The sequence below is a fragment of the Cibotium barometz genome, chromosome 63 (genome assembly GCF_041138505.1).
Source record: "Cibotium barometz isolate CiBa-2024 chromosome 63, ASM4113850v1, whole genome shotgun sequence".
NCBI classification, from domain to species: domain Eukaryota; kingdom Viridiplantae; phylum Streptophyta; class Polypodiopsida; order Cyatheales; family Cibotiaceae; genus Cibotium; species Cibotium barometz.
In genome coordinates this window covers 23,694,622-23,715,284 of record NC_141108.1, presented here as the reverse complement: position 1 = coordinate 23,715,284, position 20,663 = coordinate 23,694,622, and the positions used below count along the sequence as shown (strand labels likewise).

At 44.9% G+C, this 20,663-nt stretch overlaps 1 protein-coding gene across 3 annotated transcripts in view; it reads right to left on the bottom strand.

The window, feature by feature from the left end:
* Nucleotides 1-258: 258 nt before the first annotated feature.
* The window catches only part of LOC147603858 (pfkB-like carbohydrate kinase family protein), a 46,297-nt gene continuing 25,892 nt past the window's right edge, over nt 259-20,663 (bottom strand). The window contains exons 7-10 of one of the 3 annotated variants that reach the window (XM_086796001.1): nt 2,196-2,278; nt 1,542-2,073; nt 1,350-1,430; nt 259-431 (exon numbers count right to left, since the gene is read on the bottom strand). In XM_086796001.1, coding sequence (XP_086652127.1) covers nt 1,381-1,430; nt 1,542-2,073; nt 2,196-2,278 — 665 coding nt within the window. In that variant the 3' untranslated portion in view covers nt 259-431; nt 1,350-1,380. Of the gene's footprint in view, nt 432-470; nt 1,177-1,349; nt 1,431-1,541; nt 2,074-2,195; nt 2,279-20,663 lie in introns of those variants that run through there. The other 2 variants (XM_086796000.1, XM_086795999.1) reach the window with 2 other exon arrangements.

The following is a 20,663-nucleotide window of genomic DNA, read 5'->3' as shown; positions in this document are numbered from 1 at the left end:
TTTGAAAAACTTTTTATTCACAAGTGAAGAATTCAACAAAATAACCTTAAATGATGGCTTTTTGAAAAAAAAAATGAGAACATGAACAAGACCCACATTTTGAGGCATGAACTCTCATACAATGAAATAATTCATTAGTACTTTCATAGGAGCCACAATTGCTCAATGATTTGAATCACCAACTACTCATGAAAATTATACAAAAAGAAAAATGGCTAAATACAAATCTTGCCTAAAAGTGACTAAATACAAATCATGGCTAAAAACTTATATTGTGACCATTAAGTTAGGTTACACTATCATTTTCTACACTGCCACTTCTAATAGCATCATTCCTCCCTAGATGAAGAAGACGAAGCATTTACCTCTAAGCTATCCAGAACAATCATTGTCATCATCTTAATGTAGGTCGACAACTTGCAAGCTTTGATCTAAAATATAGTGCAGTATGACTAGTCGATGTAAGTGTATGCCTAATTTTGCTTGGTTTTATTTACATTTAATACCAAAGATAAGGTGAAGCATGCATGTTTCTCTTTTCCTCTACAAATGAACCTTCTATTGTATGCTTTTTACTAATTGTTCTTAAATATACATTTTTTCAAGACCACAATTCAATCCACTCCATCACTATGTTGTGCAAAACATTGAGTTGCTTGTACTAGAATCTTTGAAAGATTTTCGAGTAGGCAAAGTGGTACGGAGAGGGGTAGGAAAAATGGAAGTAAGAGGGATAAGGAAGCTAGTGGGATGCATGGAAATGGGTGATTGCGGGATAGATGAAGTCACTGGCACATAGAAGGTGGAGGATATGCCCGAGCGGCTCAATAGCTCGGCCTTGTACTTAAGAGTTCAGTAAGCCACCAAGCCACTTGTGCCTCATAGACACTGCATACATTTGGGTCCTCTGGTATGACCAAAGAAGCCCATGTTCACACCAGCAATCTTTCCTTAGAAACACTGAAATATAGCTTTGTTAGCCTCATGGGTTGAGATTACTGCAACTTAATCTTTATAGCTTCCTAGGCTAGATAGCTCAGCTTTTATAACTAGAATTAAACAAGCTGCGCCAGGCTGTCATACTAGAGCGTTGCTCTAACCTTATCCCCAGAACTTGCATGTGTACACTCAATTTATTGTGGAATTAATAAATCCTGCCATGACCAACGCCCACTCCTGCGTGAATGCCGTGCTCATGCAGAAAAATTCACATACAAAGCATCATGCAATTAAGGCAAAAAAACATCAGACATGAAGATAATGTTTACACAAGCAAGGCATCCAATCAAGGCAGACTCATTGCACAGTTGAAAGAATCATGTAGGTCAAAGAAGAAACATAAATCTCACCTTTTTATACCCTTGTGCAAACTGCTCCCAATCACTTCAAGAAGAGCTGCTTCGCTGAAGCAAGCACATTTTGTGCATCAACTGCAAAAATTTGTCCAGACTTCGTCTACTCCATAAGTTCCTTATACACATCACTTGATGAGGCAGCTCAGTAAGCATGATACCTTTTTCAAATGATGACAATGTACCTACCAGTTAGGTTGGCCTGAGACAAAACCGAAGGTACGTTGAGCTCGGACTGAATGACTTGTCTAGACACGGCGATCCCGCATGCCATGCTGGCAAACAATCCTTGGTGCATGCACAATGCACTGAGGGCCCCTGCCACAAAGCAGTCACCTGCCCCAGAAAGACTCACAATAGATGCTGGCAAAGCTGGGAAATGCACATAGGACACATCACTCAAATGATGGCGCAATGTTTGCACGTTGGCTGCTGTCCTATTCAATGGACTTTCAGGCAGCCCAACCTCATTGCTTGCAACTGTCATCCTCTGATTGGGATGGCGAGATTTTGAGCAAAGAACTACTCCATGCCTTCCGAGTGTCAAAACAACATACATGATCCCTTTCTGCAGTAGCACAAGGATGTGTGGCTGCAGACATTGGATAAGTGAATGAACACTGCTGTTATCATCATCATGGTTCAAAACATTCTCAGGCGTGCAATCAGCACCTGCTGCCATTGCCATAAGCTCCACCTCATTGGGTGATGCATACGTGATCTGCACAAACCACTCGACAGGCAATTTCTCAGTTTTCAACAACATCAGGTTCTTTCTTTTTATACACTTTTCTTGAGAAACTCAAACAGCAATGGCACTGTGGGTTACCAAATAAAACTCACATAATTTGAGATGGTGCTGAATCTCACTGATTTTGAAACAGAAACTGGCTCAAACCAGATGGGCACGTTCGCTTCTTTGGCCACTACCAAAAAGCAAAGGTCAGAATTTGGCAAGTGTCCTGAAAATGTGTGTAAGGCAGTGAGAGAAAGAGAGAGACACACACATACACATATACACATATACAGACATACAAATATATACATATATCCATACATGTGTGTGTGTGTGTGAGTGTGTGTGCGCACACGCTTTCTGGATATTTGAAGGCATCCTTTTTTTAAGTAATTCTGGTTTTTCGCGGACATTCCAATGAATTATCAAATTACTCACAATTTCTTGCGTGGACAAGATTCTGGGCACTATGGACTCTCTGGCATGATAGAAATCATGCAAATCTCTACCGACCAATCGGTTGATACCTATACTTATTTATTTCAGATGCTCTTTGCGTGAATAGCTCCAGGACTCTTATGCCTTGGGTGAGATCACTACTAGGCAATTAGATGTATTTTTCCATTGTTTCTACCTTGTCCTTCCTCATGCACAACTATGCTTGTACCATACCTTGAGTAATTAATTAGACAGTGGTTTCATTTAAAAAAAGTATGTGTGTGTGTGTGTGTGTGTGTGTAGATATATATATGTACATGTGTATACACACATTAAGACATATATACATACGTGTGTATATGTATACACACATACACAAACGCATACAAGAGTACACATATGTCATACATTGTGTGTGTGTGTGTGTGTGTGTGTGTGTGTGTGTGTGTGTAGATAGATATATATGCATGTATGTATATACATACACACAAACACATATTTTACATATAAGTATACGTGTGTCTACATACACACACACACACACACACACGTGTGTGTGTGTGTGTAGAGAGATCCACAACAATATGGTTTTGTCCCCAGAAGACAAATTATGAATAATATTGCTGATGTATATCTGGCGATGGAATATGCCAAATATACTTCTGAAGATGTTCGGTTATGCAGGTGGAAGTAGCAAAAGGTTTTGAGATGGTTCAATGGGACTACATAGCTGAGGTCATGGCTACAATGGGCTTTGGTTGTAGAATGCAACAAGCTATTTTTTGGTTATATAGAGATAGTACTGCCCAATGTGTTTTTGGTCGTGATCTTTCATTGAAGTGGACATTGCCAAAATTTGTGCATCAACGATGCCCTCTTAGTTCATTGCTCTATGCGATTGCCACACATCCACTTTTGATGTATATGGATCTCTTAACTGCACAAGGGCAATTCCATGGTCTACGATTACCCAATGGTTCACATTTTGTGACCCAAGCCTATGCAGATGATTCTTTGTTCATGCCTAAAAATGATCCAAATGATCTCAAGTGCATCATGAGAACTTTGGAATTATTTGGTAAAGTAGCTGGACTTTATAGCAACTTTTCTAAGTCTAAACTGTTTCTGTTGACTTCTTGTGATTGGATGTGTAAGCCCAACAGGGCGTGCCGTGATAGACTCAACCAACTATCCAAAAGATATAGAGAGAGGGGGAGACACTGAGCGGGGAACACGCCCCGCCCCCTTTCAGGGAACTGTCCATGGGCACGCTGGCTAGGATCAATACAATCAATGAATACAAAACAAACACATATGTCGTTGTAGGATATCCAAGTCAATGTTGATGTCGATGTCGAGGCACAAGATCTCTGATGCCAAGCACACCATGGGGATGACCCATAAGAATCTCTCACCAGTCTAGTACCAGATCCAATATCCATATCCAAATCCAAGTCCAAGTCCAAGTCCAAGTCTAGATCCAAATCCAAATCCAAATCCAAGTCCAGATTGAAGTTCAAGTTCCAGGTCCAAATCTAAATCCAAGTCTAGATTCTAGTCCAAGTTTAAGAAAGTCCAAGAATCACTCACTCATCCCATGAGTAATCTCCACTACTCCTACAGCCTTGTCGATGAAGAAAACCATGGAAAATCTCTTTCTGGCAAGAAAACTGATATAAAACCTCTTTTAATGGTTTTCGGGTGATAAAAAACTCCAAAAAGCAGATTTTGGAGTTTTTGGAGCAATTTTAGGGTTTTTCAAATTTTCAATCCGTACAGCTCCGCACAGCTCCATACACGCGTCCGGATCACCCATGCATATGCCCATACAAGTCTACGGCTGACTGTACATCTGAAAAGCAAGTTGGAGAAGGTGTTGATGGTGAAGAAGCTATCCATGATCATAATGATGCCCACACACACACACCATGATCTCCTTCATGATGCTACAAGAGAGGTTCAAGCCTTTTTTGTTGGTCATGTCCACTCCCGGCTAGTTCAGGTGTGAACCCAGCTTACTCACGGGCACTTTTTCCCTATGACTAGACACAAGTTTTTTCCCCGTGTGAACACACTTATGTGTGTTGGGCACTTTGCCCTAGGCCTTTTAGTACTCACTTGTACTTTCATTTCACATCATTATTGAGTACATCTTTTTCAGTACTCTTACGTTTCTCTGTGCTTGAGGTTGTGTGTGTGTGTGTGCAGGCTAGCTTCCCTCCTACCCAACATTGGTATCAGAGCCTGGTTAGGGTTAGGGTTAGGGTTTGCCAGAGCTTGAGCTTCAGCCTATTGCACACATCCTGCATTAGGGTTTTGTTGCATTAGGGTTAGGGTTTCCCCTACTGTCCTTTGCATCTGCCTTGCCGCTGCCACCTTGTAGCCGCCCTACCGTCCTCAACTACCCGCCGCTGCCGACCGTACGCCCTCTGTGTGCGTTGCCGCCACCGCCGCCGCTCAGATCTGCGCCGCCGCCGCCATTGCTCAGATCTCAATCGCCCATCAGTTCTACGTTCGCAGCTATCGCCGCCTTCAGATCTGTCAGTCGCCGCCTGCCCGCCGTCGCCTGTACGGTGTTGATCCACTTCAAATCTGTCGCCGACCTGTACCTGCGCCGTCGCTGCCGCTGCCGCCCGTCGAAGCCACCTTCACCGTCCTAGATCTGTGCCGTCCTGCTCCGTCCCTGCGCTGCCCATACTGCGCCACCTCATGTACCTGCACGTACTGCTGTGTGCCTACTGTACCTGCTGCCTACCTTGTTGAAGGCGCCCAATGCAAGCTCAAAATTGGCACTATTTGCACGCAATTTTGGGTATTGCAGGCACATTTGGTTGGCATTGGAGCATTTCCCTCAAATTTTTGGGTATTACAGGCACGTCTGGTTGACATTGGGGCATTTTTTCCAATTTTTGGGCATTGCAACACTTGGTACAGGTGACAATCGCATTAGCAGATTTACAGGTGCATATCCGGTTCAGATGTGGTCTAATTGGTTGCCTAAAAATTAGGGCTTTTCTACATTGAGCCCATTTTTGGAGCATTCAACCAATTTACATTTGATCTGTCAAGATTTGAGCACTTGCAGCTCTTGCAGGTGTTAGCTGATTGTGTTTTTCACGGCACATGTATACATTTGTGGTTTGCTGCAGTATATGTATGCCATTGTGGACACTTTGACAGATTTGCATCATCGTGCAGTACACTTGCAGATTTGGGACATGCATATGTATTTCTCCTAGTGAAGGAGTTCCTTTTCAGTCCATTGGTTACCCTGCTACTTATCTCCCGCATTCTTACGGTTTTGCTGGACATTGCATACTCGTGGTGACTTGTGATAGAGTTGCTGTCCTATCATGGCCAACAGTAATAATGACCTCTTTGGAATGCTATCTCAAGAGGACAAGCTCAATGGGGACAACTACCCTATGTGGGCTTATATGATGCGTCATGTTTTGGTTGCCAAAAATGTATGGTTGTATGTGGATGGCACTGAGGAGCGTCCTCTTGCACCTGCTCCAGCGGAAGGTGAAGTGATTCCCGTTCATCCTCCTGCAGGTCCACCTCCTCGTCTTCCTCCTCCTCAGCAGCAGCGTACTCGGGATGCTAGGGATGCTCAGGCCCATGCATTGATTGCTCTCTCGTGCCACAGGCATATCATACCGCACATTCGATCTTGCACCACTGCAAAGGGTGCTTGGGATACCTTGGCGGCATTGTATTCAGGTCGCAATGAGGCTGGTGTAGCTTACCTTCGAGGCAAGCTTGAGACTGACCGCATGCTTGAAGGTGACTCTATCGATCAGTACCTTACGCATGTGAAGGACCTACGAGAGCAGCTCATTAACATTGATGAGGTTTTGACAGATAGCTATCTTGTTCAAACAGTTTTGCACAACTTGCCTGACTCTTATCAGACATTTGGCACCACTTTGCGGTTGTTGGCTGGCAATGCACCTAATGCGGTCACTTTTGACAACCTTGTGACTCTCTTGCTCAGTGAAGAGCAATCTTGTTCCAACAGGAACAACATGATGTCTGTTGAGTCAGCAATGGCTGCTCCTTTTCGTGGGAATAGATCTGGGCCTAAACCTAGTCTATCGAATCCTCCCAAGACAGAGGACAAGCCTGAAAAGAAAAAGCGCTGTAACTATTGTAGGAAAACAAGACACACCATGGAGGAATGCAAGAAGCGTATTGAGAGTGAAAAAAAGAAGAAGCTGGCATCTTCTTCCATAGGTGCAGATCAAGCCAATTTGGCTACACATGTGTCAGCCTTGACACTTACATCTTCATTGCCTGCAGAGATGTCTTCTGATGCCATTGCTTTTGATGACTATGCTTTATAGTCTGTACTCCATGGTATGCATTGTCTGGCAGATGCATTTTAGGGGGGGATTCTACTTGCCCACATGCAGTTGGTGATGCCTCATGGTCACTTATGCTTGTTGACCCTTATGCTGGTCTATGCTAGACGCTTTCTCTTATGTGATGTCTACTGGAGATGCCCTTTATGCTGTTTTCCCTTGCAGTGAGATTGTTTCTACAGTGTTCACATTGTCACTTTCTCACATGTGAGTAGGTGTTGGCCATTTTTAGCAAGCACGTGATGACAGTTGGTAGTGCATGGAGCTTAAAGGTCTTAATACATAAGGGCCTTAATAAATACCATGTATTTTTCAAGGGTGGTGAAAATGAAAAATAAAACCAAGGAAAATACAGCGGCAGCATGGCGAGCGTGTGGTTGCCAAATGTAGGGCGTCAATTAAGGAGTTGCCCGATATCGTCAGAGAGACTTTTTTTTACGTGTGGTGGTTGCCGCCTCTGGAGAGAGAGTTTTGGGAGGGTTGCTTTGGTTTGCTTGGACGCCTGCGGTGGCTGGTGGCGAAGGAGGGAGACAGTACAGCTGCCGGCGAGGAGGTTTCTTTTGTTAGCAGCGCAGAGCTGGGTTTTCTTTTGGCTGGCGATCGCAGCTCATGTACGAAGTCGCCACAGTAGAGGGGGCGAAGTCATCAACGGCAGCGTAGGTAGTAAAACTAAAGAGGACGCCGCTTTGCTGAGAGAAGAAGAGGCTGGTGTTGAGCGCAGCTGAGTAGTTGGCGCCAACTGCAACGAAAACAAAAGAACAAGATAGCACGTCGACTGCGAAGGGGAGAGAAGAAGAGGGAGCGTCGATAGTAGAGTAAAAGAGACAGTGAGCATCAGCAGCAGAGAAGGAGAGGGAACTCTTACGCTAGGACAGCAAAGAGTGGAGAGAAGAGTAGCAAGCCATATCTTGTGCAACCAGTGAGAGCAGAGAGGAAGAGGCAAGATTGAAGAGGTCCGATCGCCATCGCTCACACACAGACGGAGGAGCAAGAGGTCTGGCAAGCGTGTGGCAGCCAGCTTATGGTTAAGAGAGAGTAAGCAAAAAGGAGGGAGGAGTGCAGTAAGCAGAGTAAAGGAAGGAAAACGTCACTGCAGTTAAGCCATGTGAGGGTGGTGGCAGTGTCGACTGCATCGAAACAAGAAAAGAGCACTAACTCTAGAAAGAAGGCAAGGGTGGCACTAACTCCAGGAAAATCGACTAGTGGTGACAGCGCTGTATATATATTTGCGATAGCCAGAAGCTTGGAGAGTAGCCTACTACAGACATGTATCTTGTTCTGGAGTTGGGTCCAAATATCCACGAACTGTATTTTGAAGATCCCTCAATGTTTGAGATTGTATACTCTGATAGTGATACAGGGTATTGGTCAGTTGTAATTTACATAGATGAGAGGGAGTGGGCAGATTATGAGTGGGTGTTAAAGGAGGAGGATTCTGAGGATATTCTGGATATCCAACTTTGTAGAGACGAAGATTTGTTCTGAATAAAGTCTTGTTTGTGCTGTTTTTCTGGTGTGGGTGGTGTGGTGAATTGTGTGAGAAGTGTTCGAGCCAGTGTGCTGGTGGTGCCCCAGGCTCGTGGTATTTCCAAGGCTGTTGGATGGACAACTATAGAGGCAGGTGATTCCGTGTCCGGAATTTTCGATAGCTTTTTGGTGCTCCCACTGAGGATAGCTCAAGTATTTTTCTTTGCCTACAAGGGTGTATGCCCTAGGAGTTGAAGAATTCAGGAAAGGTGTTTTTCTTGTTTTTCTTGAGATTTGAGGTGAAGCTTGGAGATCAAAATGATGTTGTATCCAGAGTTTTTTGGTGGTCCTAATGAAGATGTAGCAGATTTTCTTGAAAGGATGGAGGTTGCGTGCATAAGCAACCACATCAATGAGCCGGTACAAGTATTGCGGTTGCTGAGTATATGTTTGAAGAGAGATGCGAGGACATGGTTCAGAACCTTTGAAGAGTCGTTAAGAGATGCTGAGCCATGCATTCCAATGACCGAGGATGGATTGAAGACTGCACTTTTGAACAGGTTCAAGAAGGTTGAGGATCCAGACAGAGTCTGGCATGAAGTGCAGGGGTTGACACAGGGCGAATTGGAGCCAATTGATGATTATGTGAAGAAATTCTCTTTGCTGTGGGAGACCTTGTGCACGGCTTTGGGGGAGGATCAAGTACCTCCGGACATGATGAAGAAGGATCGTTTTGTTGCAGGATTAAAGGGAGGCATTCGCTAGAAGGTTGGAAGGTTGAATTAAAGAAGCCCAAATCTTATGAGGATGCGATGGAGATCCAAATCAAAGGATTGGAAGTTGCAACGGATGAACCAGCTGGGGATGGTTCCAGTGGTAGTGAGGCCTGAAAATAGAAGCGTAGAAGCGGTACCGATGAGAGCCGTGCTGGAAAGAGTGCAACCGACAGAAGCTCAAATGAATAATGCCACACCACAGGAGACAAAGGTGGCACCCACAGCTGTTACAGCTTCTGATGAAGGGCTTCAATAGGACATGAGGCAAATAGTGGATTGTATGAAGAATCTGAGTTTGAAAATGATAGGAACACAGGTGGTGGTGGACGTGGCCGAGGCAGAGGCAATAATCAGGAAGGGTTTGAAGGTCAGACAGGCTATGGAAGTGGCCGTGGTTTTGGTAGGGGTAGACGGTTTATTCCTACATGTTGGAATTGTGGTGAATTGGGGCATATAAGTCCCGACTGTGATAAGCCGCCGCGAATGGGGGGTGATATGTATCCCTTACCCTCTCAGATTCCCAATAGGGCAAATGATTATGGAATTGAAATTAAAGGTGAAGCAGGGACCAGTGGGTTGACAAATGAGGAAAAGGGTAAAACTAAGGTGGTGAATGTGGTCACCCTTGAGAAGACAAAGGAGACGGAAGTTGATGTAATGCCTTTGGGAAAACGGACGCCACAGAAAAGGGAAGGCAGGGATGCTGCAGGGCCTAGCAAGAAGAAAGGTAAAGTGAAGGAAGGAGGGGATGTAAAGGTCAAGCGGAAGCGAAAGTCTCGTAGGAAGTTTCAAGTGACTGATTTTCCACTAGGGGTTGGGCAGGAAAGCTGCAATTTGCAGGAGGACATGGCTGGAAGGAAAGCTAATATTACTTTTGGGCAATTGATAGAGTTAGCTCCCAAATTGAAACGGCAGTGGAAAAGACTTGTGAACCCAAGAGAGAAGGAGCCTGCCAGAGAGATAGTGACTGTTTTATCTGTTGAGGAGTTGCCTGATATATGTCCTGTGGTGGATGTATGGCACAAAGGGAAGAATCTGGGAGAGGCATATATAGATGGTGGTGCACAAATTTGTGTAATCACACTAGCAGCTGTGGAGAGGCTTGGTCTTTACATTACTGAAGCGTCTGGTTTCCGTATTCGGTTGGCCAATCACCAGAAGGTCAAATGCTTAGGTGTGATCAAGGGGTTAGAACTGCAGGCTTTTGATGTAAAAGTGCTTGTGGACTGTCATGTTATGCCGGCAAGAATGGGTGCATTCCCCATCATTTTGGGAAGACCATAACTGAGAGTGGTGAAGGCTGTTCAAGATTGGAGGAAAGGGGTTATTACTCTGTATGACAGGCGAGGGGATAAAAAGCAGTTTAATATGGATAATCAGAAGCCTGTTGATGATGAAGAGGAAAATGAAGCAGATTCGAGTGTTGATGATACGACTAGTAGCACTACTACTAGTGAGGGAACAGAAGACACTTCATCCAGTGAGGAGGATGCAGAGATGGCTACCCTAGTTATTGATAAGGAAGTGCTTGGTGATAAGGTTGCCCAACAAGAAGAGGCCATACCGGAAGAATGCGAGGAAGTAGCACGGATTGATTTTATGACAGAGGATGCCCTTGAAGAGTATATGTTTTTTGAGGCAGATTTCCCTCAAGATCCTGATGAACTTCCTTTGGATGCTATGGAAAAGGTACAAGTGAATCATAAACAGGTGCATGCATGTGATGTGAAAGAGTATGCTTTTGAGTTTTTGGATGATGAACCTTTGTGGGATGAGTGGGGTATAGAAAGTCTGCAGGATGATGAAACTGAGTTAGAGTTGGATGATCAGATGTACATTAATGTTAAGAAAGCCACGAGCAGAATTAATGCTATAAAGGAGGAGCGACACAAGAAGACTATGAATGATGTTGATGCTATGGATGAGACTATGGATGCTGTGATAGATGAATTTCTTATTGGCCTTGATAAAGTGGATAGCTTTGATGGTGATGCTTCTTATGTTGATGGACAAGAAAGTGCTATGGGACAACAGGTTATAGAGTCTTGTTCTTTGGGATGTGCACAGCAGGTCTTTCTTGATGAAGCTTTTATCAGTTATTACCCTCAGCAGGAGTTGCTTCACTGGTTCTCTAATAATAGCGGTGACTACATCAACGATTATGGAATTGAGATGAGACAGGATGCTATGTATGTCAAGAGCTTTGTTTCCAAAAGTTCTGATGTTATATTGTGGAATGTGGGATGGCAAACTACGTCTTGGAAAAATGACAGTGTTTCTTCGAACACATGAAATAGAGATGTTTTGGTTACCTTGTATGATGCTCAAAGGATTGACGGAGGGAAACGTGGTCGTATGCTTTTTGCTGCTGATCATAAATGATTCAGCAGGCTAGGGGTTGGGCAAAGTATGTTAGGCAAAATTTTGCAAAAGTGTTTTGGGCTTGTGTACATATGGGTCGCATGGCATGCAAAAAAGCTTTCCACGTGAAAATATATGGGAACCCCAAATGTGATGATGGCTGGTCGATCGTGGGCTGATTTTCGATGTAGTTCTTGGGCGCCTATAGTGTGTAGGTGTTGGCCATTTTTAGCAAGCACATGATGACAGTTGGTAGTGCATGGAGCTTAAAGGCCTTAATACATAAGGGCCTTAATAAATACCATGTAATTTTATTTAAAAAGGTGGCGAAAGTGGAAACATCAACCAAAGAAAACGCAGCAGAAGCATGGTGGCCACGTGATTTCCACATGCAAGAGCGCCGATTTGGGACTTGCCCGATTCCACCAAGGAGTTTTTTTTCCTGGGTTGCCGCCTCTAGAGAGAGAGAGTTTTGGGAGGGTTGCTTTGGTTTGCTTGGACGCCTGCGGTGGCTGGTGGCGAAGGAGGGAGACAGTACAACTGCCGGCGAGGAGGTTTCTTTTGTTAGCAGCGCAGAGCTAGGTTTTCTTTTGGCTGGCGATCGGCGCTTTGCAGAGAGAAGAAGAGGCTGGTGTTGAGCGCAGCTGAGTAGTGCAAAGGTGGCGCTAACTGCAACGAAGCCAAAAGAACAAGATAGCACGTCGACTGCGAAGGAGAGAGAAGAAGAGGGAGCGTCGACATCAGAGTAAAAGAGACAGTGAGCATCAGCAGCAGCAGAGAAGGAGAGGGAACTCTTACACTAGGACAGCAAAGAGTGGAGAGGAGTAGCAAGCCATATCTTGTGCAACCAGTGAGAGCAGAGAGGAAGAGGCAAGATTGAAGAGGTCGGGTCGCCATCGCTCACACACAGACGGAGGAGCAAGAGGTCTGGCAAGCGTGTGGCAGCCAGCTTATGGTTAAGAGAGAGTAAGCAAAAAGCAGGAGGGAGTGCAGTAAGCAGAGTAAAGGAAGGAAAACGTCACTGCAGTTAAGCCATGTGAGGGTGGTGGCAGTGTCGACTGCATCGAAACAAGAAAAGAGCACTAACTCTAGAAAGAAGGCAAGGGTGGCACTTACTCCAGGAAAACCGACTAGTGCTGACAGCGCTGTATATATATTTGCTTTGTTGGGGTGCAACTCGTGATAGCCAGAAGCTTGGAGAGTAGCCTACTACAGACATGTATCTTGTTCTGGAGCTGGGTCCAAATATCCACGAACTGTATTTTGAAGATCCCTCAATGTTTGAGATTGTATACTCTGATAGTGATACAGGGTATTGGTCAGTTGTAATTTACATAGATGAGAGGGAGTGGGCAGATTATGAGTGGGTGTTAAAGGAGGATGGTTCTGAGGATATTCTGGATATCCAACTTTGTAGAGACGAAGATTTGTTTTGAATAAAGTCTTGTTTGTGCTGTTTTTCTGGTGTGGGTGGTGTGGTGAATTGTGTGAGAAGTGTTCGAGCCAGTGTGCTGGTGGTGCCCCAGGCTCGTGGTATTTCCAAGGCTGTTGGATGGATAGCTATAGAGGCAGTTGATTCCGTGTCCGGAATTTCCGACAGCTTTTTGAAAACACGGAATCACCTGCCTCTACAGCTGTCTATCCAACAGCCTTGGAAATACCACGAGCCTGGTGCACCACCAGCACACTGGCTAGAACACTTCTCACACAATTCACCACACCACCCACACCAGAAAAACAGCACAAACAAGACTTTATTCAGAACAAATCTTCGTCTCTACAAAGTTGGATATCCAGAATATCCTCCGAACCATCCTCCTTTAACACCCACTCATAATCTCCCCACTCCCTCTCATCTATGTAAATTACAACTGACCAATACCCTGTATCACTATCAGAGTATACAATCTCAAACATTGAGGGATCTTCAAAATACAGTTCGTGGATATTTGGACCCAGCTCCAGAACAAGATACATGTCTGTAGTAGGCTACTCTCCAAGCTTCTGGCTATCACGAGTTGCACCCCAACAAAGCAAATATATATACAGCGCTGTCACCACTAGTCGGTTTTCCTGGAGTTAATGCCACCCTTGCCTTCTTTCTAGAGTTAGTGCTCTTTTCTTGTTTCGATGCAGTCGACACTGCCACCACCCTCACATGGCATAACTGCAGTGACGTTTTCCTTCCTTTACTCTGCTTACTGCACTCCTACCTCCTTTTTGCTTACTCTCTCTTAACCATAAGCTGGCTGCCACACGCTTGCCAGACCTCTTGCTCCTCCGTCTGTGTGTGAGCGATGGCGACCCGACCTCTTCAATCTTGCCTCTTCCTCTCTGCTCTCACTGGTTGCACAAGATATGGCTTGCTACTCTTCTCTCCACTCTTTGCTGTCCTAGCGTAAGAGTTCTCTCTCCTTCTCTGCTGCTGATGCTCACTATCTCTTTTACTCTGCTGTCGACGCTCCCTCTTCTTCTCTCCTTCGCACAGTCGACGTGCTATCTTGTTCTTTTGGCTTCGTTGCAGTTGGCGCCACCTTTGCACTACTCAGCTGCGCTCAACACCAATCTCTTCTTCTCTCTGCAAGCGGCGTCCTTCTCAGTTTTACTGCCTACGCTGCGGCTGACGACTTCGCCCCCCCTACTGTGGCGACTTCGTACATGAGCTGCGATCACCAGCCAAAAGAAAACCTAGCTCTGCGCTGCTAACAAAAGAAACCTCCTCGCCGGCAGTTGTACTGTCTCCCTCCTTCGCCACCAGCCACCGCAGGCGTCCAAGCAAACCAAAGCAACCCTCCCAAAACTCTCTCTCTCCAGAAACGACAACCCAGGAAAAAAAACTTCTTGTTGGAATCGGGCAAGTCCCAGATCGGCGCTCTGCATTTGGAAATCACGTGCCCACCATGCTTCTGCTGCGTTTTCTTTGGTTGATGTTTCCACTTTCGCCACCTTTTTAAATAAAATTACATGGTATTTATTAAGGCCCTTATGTATTAAGGCCTTTAAGCTCCATGCACTACCAACTGTCATCACGTGCTTGCTAAAAATGGCCAACACCGACACACTATAGGCGCCCAAGAACTACATCGAAAATCAGCCCACGATCGACCAGCCATCATCACATTTGGGGTTCCCATATATTTTCACGTGGAGGCATCACCAAGAGCTCGTAAAAAAAAACATAAAGCCACCCACTCTATACACCTGCCAGGACATTCAGGGCAAAGCTTTTTTGCATGCCATGCGTCCCATATGTACACAAGCCCAAAACACTTTTGCAAAATTTTGCCTAACATACTTTGCCCAACCCCTAGCCTGCTGAATCATTTATGATCAGCAGCAAAAAGCATACGACCACGTTTCCCTCCGTCAATCCTTTGAGCATCATACAAGGTAACCAAAACATCTCTATTTCATGTGTTCGAAGAAACACTGTCATTTTTCCAAGACGTAGTTTGCCATCCCACATTCCACAATATAACATCAGAATTTTTGGAAACAAAGCTCTTGACATACATAGCATCCTGTCTCATCTCAATTCCATAATCGCTGATATAGTCACCGCTATTATTAGAGAACCAGTGAAGCAACTCCTGCTGAGGGTAATAACTGATAAAAGCTTCATCAAGAAAGACCTGCTTTGCACATCCCAAAGAACAAGACTCTATAACCTGTTGTCCCATAGCACTTTCTTGTCCATCAACATAAGAACCATCACCATCAAAGCCATCCACTTTATCAAGGCCAATAAGAAATTCATCTATCACAGCATCCATAGTCTCATCCATAGCATCATCATTCATAGTCTTCTTGTGTCGCTCCTCCTTCATAGCATTAATTCTGCTCGTGGCTTTCTTAACATTAATGTACATCTGATCATCCAACTCCAACTCAGGTTCATCATCCTGCAGACTTTCTATACCCCACTCATCCCACAAAGGTTTATCATCCAAAAACTCAAAAGCATACTCTTTCACATCGCATGCATGCACCTGCTTATGATTCACTCGTACCTTTTCCATAGCATCCAAAGGAAGTTCATCAGGATCTTGAGGGAAATCTGCCTCAAAAAACATATACTCTTCAAGGGCATCCTCTGTCATAAAATCAATCCTTGCTACTTCCTCGCATTCTTCTTGTATGGCCTCTTCTTGTTGGGCAACCTTATCACCAAGCACTTCCTTATCAATAACTAGGGTAGCCATCTCTGCATCCTCCTCACTGGATGAAGTGTCTTCTGTTCCCTCACTAGTAGTAGTGCTACTAGTCGTATCATCAACACTCGAATCTGCTTCATTTTCCTCTTCATCATCAACAGGCTTCTGATTATCCATATTAAACTGCTTTTTATCCCCTCGCCTGTCATACAGAGTAATGACCCCTTTCCTCCAATCTTGAACAGCCTTCACCGCTCTCAGCCATGGTCTTCCCAAAATGATGGGGAATGCACCCATACTTGCCGGCATAACATGACAGTCCACAAGCACTTTTACATCAAAAGCCTGCAGTTCTAACCCCTTGATCACACCTAAGCATTTGACCTTCTGGTGATTGGCCAACCGAATACGGAAACCAGACGCTTCAGTAATGTGAAGACCAAGCCTCTCCACAGCTGCTAGTGTGATTACACAAATTTGTGCACCACCATCTATATATGCCTCTCCCAGATTCTTCCCTTTGTGCCATACATCCACCACAGGACATATATCAGGCAACTCCTCAACAGATAAAACAGTCACTGTCACTCTGGCAGGCTCCTTCTCTCTTGGGTTCACAAGTCTTTTCCACTGCCGTTTCAATTTGGGAGCTAACTCTATCAATTGCCCAAAAGTAATATTAGCTTTCCTTCCAGCCATGTCCTCCTGCAAATTGTAGCTTTCCTGCCCAACCCCTAGTGGAAAATCAGTCACTTGAAACTTCCTACGAGACTTTCGCTTCCGCTTGACCTTTACATCCCCTCCTTCCTTCACTTTACCTTTCTTCTTGCTAGGCCCTGCAGCATCCCTGCCTTCCCTTTCCTGTGGCGTCCGTTTTCCCAAAGGCATTACATCAACTTCCGTCTCCTTTGTCTTCTCAAGGGTGACCACATTCACCACCTTAGTTTTACCCTTTTCCTCATTTGTCAACCCACTGGTCCCTGCTTCACCTTTAATTTCAATTCCATAATCATTTGCCCTATTGGGAATCTGAGAGGGTAAGGGATACATATCACCCCCCATTCGCGGCGGCTTATCACAGTCGGGACTTATATGCCCCAATTCACCACAATTCCAACATGTAGGAATAAACCGTCTACCCCTACCAAAACCACGGCCACTTCCATAGCCTGTCTGACCTTCAAACCCTTCCTGATTATTGCCTCTGCCTCGGCCACGTCCACCACCACCTGTGTTCCTATCATTTTCAAACTCAGATTCTTCATACAATCCACTATATGCCTCATGTCCTATTGAAGCCCTTCATCAGAAGCTGTAACAGCTGTGGGTGCCACCTTTGTCTCCTGTGGTGTGGCATTATTCATTTGAGCTTCTGTCGGTTGCACTCTTTCCAGCACGGCTCTCATCGGTACCGCTTCTACGCTTCTAATTTCAGGCCTCACTACCACTGGAACCATCCCCAGCTGGTTCATCCGTTGCAACTTCCAATCCTTTGATTTGGCAATCTCCATCGCATCCTCATAAGATTTGGGCTTCTTTAATTCAACCTTCCAACCTTCGAGCGAATGCCTCCCTTTAATCCTGCAACAAAACAATCCTTCTTCATCATGTCCGGAAGTACTTGATCCTCCCCCAAAGCCCTGCACAAGGTCTCCCACAGCAAAGAGAATTTCTTCACATAATCATCAATTGGCTCCAATTCGCCCTGTGTCAACCCCTGCACTTCATGCCAGACTCTGTCTCGATCCTCAACCTTCTTGAACCTGTTGAAAAGTGCAGTCTTCAATCCATCCTCGGTCATTGGAATGCATGGCTCAGCATCTCTTAACGACTCTTCAAAGGTTTTGAACCATGTCCTCGCATCTCTCTTCAAACATATACTCAGCAACTGCAATACCTGTACCGGCTCATTGATGTGGTTGCTTATGCACGCAACCTCCATTCTTTCAAGAAAATCTGCTACATCTTCATTAGGACCACCAAAAAACTCTGGATACAATATCATTTTGATCTCCAACCTTTACCTCAAATCTCAAGAAAAACAAGAAAAACACCTTCCCTGAAACCTTCAACTCCTGGGGCATACACCCCTGTAGGCAAAGAAAAATACTTCAGCTATCCTCAGTGGCGGCACCAAAAAGTTGTCGGAAATTCCGGACACGGAATCACCTGCCTCTATAGCTGTCCATCCAACAGCCTTGGAAATACCACGAGCATGGGGCACCACCAGCACACTGGCTCGAACACTTCTCACACAATTCACCACACCACCCAGAAAAACAGCACAAACAAGACTTTATTCAGAACAAATCTTCGTCTCTACAAAGTTGGATATCTAGAATATCCTTAGAACCATCCTCCTTTAACACCCACCCATAATCTGCCCACTCCCTCTCATCTATGTAAATTACAACTGACCAATACCCTGTATCACTATCAGAGTATACAATCTCAAACATTGAGGGATCTTCAAAATACAGTTCGTGGATATTTGGACCCAGCTCCAGAACAAGATACATATCTGTAGTAGCCTACTCTCCACGCTTCTGGCTATCACGAGTTGCACCCCAACAAAGCAAATATATATACAGCGCTATCAACACTAGTCGGTTTTCCTGGAGTTAGTGCCACCCTTGCCTTCTTTCTAGAGTTAGTGCTCTTTTCTTGTTTCGATGCAGTCGACACTGCCACCACCCTCACATGGCTTAGTTGCAGTGATGTTTTCCTTCCTTTACTCTGCTTACTGCACTCCTCCCTCCTTTTTGCTTACTCTCTCTTAACCATAAGCTGGCTGCCACACGCTTGCCAGACCTCTTGCTCCTCCGTCTATGTGTGAGCGATGGCGACCCGACCTCTTCAATCTTGCCTCTTCCTCTCTGCTCTCACTGGTTGCACAAGATATGGCTTGCTACTCTTCTCTCCACTCTTTGCTGTCCTAGCGTAAGAGTTCTCTCTCCTTCTCTGCTGCTGATGCTCACAGTCTCTTTTACTCTACTGTCGACGCTCCCTCTTCTTCCCTCTCCTTCGCAGTCGACGTGCTATCTTGTTCTTTTGGCTTCGTTGCAGTTGGCGCCACCTTTGCACTACTCAGCTGCGCTGAACACCAGCCTCTTCTTCTCTCTGCAAGCGGCGTCCTCTTCAGTTTTACTGCCTACGCTGCCGTTGACGACTTCGCCTCCCCTACTGTGGCGACTTCGTACATGAGATGCGATCGCCAGCCAAAAGAAAACCCAGCTCTGCGCTGCTAACAAAAGAAACCTCCTCGCCGGCAGCTGTACTGTCGCCCTCCTTCGCCACCAGCCAGCACAGGCGTCCAAGCAAACCAAAGCAACCCTCCCAAAACTCTCTCTCCAGAGGCGGCAACCCAAGAAAAAAAACTCCTTGGTGGAATCGGGCAAGTCCCAGATCGGCGCTCTGCATTTGGAAATCACGTGCCCACCATGCTTCTGCTGCTTTTTCTTTGGTTGATGTTTCCACTTTCGCCACCTTTTTAAATAAAATTACATGGTATTTATTAAGGCCCTTATGTATTAAGGCCTTTAAGCTCCATGCACTACCAACTGTCATCACGTGCTTGCTAAAAATGGCCAACCCCTACACACTATAGGCGCCTAAGAACTACATCCAAAATCAGCCCACGATCGACCAACCACCATCACATTTGGGGTTCCCATATATTTTCACGTGGAGGCATCACCAAGAGCTCGTAAAAAAAACATAAAACCACCCACTCTGTACACCTGCCAGGGCATTCAGGGCAAAGCTTTTTTGCATGCCATGCGTCCCATATGTACACAAGCCCAAAACACTTTTGCAAAATTTTGCCTAACAGTCATCAGTGCCCAATAGTGCGTGTAGAACTTGGTATCATTATATGCTCCCACACATACACCCTCGACGCACGCGCGCACACACACACACGTAAGAGCATACATTTATAAAAAGGTCTATGTACTGAGTTTTTGTCAAAGCTCTGGAGATAAAGGCAAACTCAGTCATAATGAAGCCTAGCACTAAGGATCATAAAAAATAGAAAAAATTATTACAACAACAAGGTAGTTGATAGGACATATGCACGACTAAAGATAGAAAGAATTAATACAATATCAACTGGCTGCAACTTGGACGAAAACTTCACAATGTGAAATTTGCATGTTCACTAATACAGCATAAAGATATACCTAGATGAATCCAGGAACATGCCCAAATTCACCTTTTAAGAATGTGCAATTTATAACCTCATGGTAGTCATCTAGAAGACAATGAACCATAACTCCATCATGCATAGTATGGACTGGATACTACGACGTCCCCACTAACGTCATCAGTGCCCAATAGTGGGTTGTATCAATATATGCTCCCACACACACCCTCCATGCGCGCGCGCACACACACACACACACACACAAGAGCATACATTCATACAAAGGTCTGTGTACTGAGTTTCTGTTAGAGCTCTGGAGATACAGGGCAGACTCAGCCATAATGAAGCCTGGCACTAAGGATCATAAAAAATAGAAAGAATTATTACAACAACAAGGTAGTTGATAGGACATATGCACCACTAAAGATAGAAAGAATTAACACAATATCAACTGGCTGCAACTTGGACGAAAACTTCAATGTCTAGATTTTCTATCTTGCAATCTCTCTCTCTACTAACTCACTCTACTCTTTAGAGTTCAGACTCTCTCTCTCTCTCTCATTTTTAGTTGTTCTCTTTGATGAGACACCAACTTCAGATGTACTCTCAGTTTTGGTCTCATAGGCCATTATGGCCTCTTAGAGACGTTAATATATCATTTCATTTCTCTAACTCTCTCTCTCATGATGACGTGTTGTTCTCGTTCCCATTCCAAGTCCAAACGTCCTTGTTCCCCATTCCAAAATCGGGCCTCGTTCCCACTCCCATTCCACGTTCCATGTGACTATGATTGGGTACTCCAGGTATTGGCCAGTTAGTTTGGAGCCAATGGACTATCACATGCTATAAATCCAAGCATTGTCCACACATC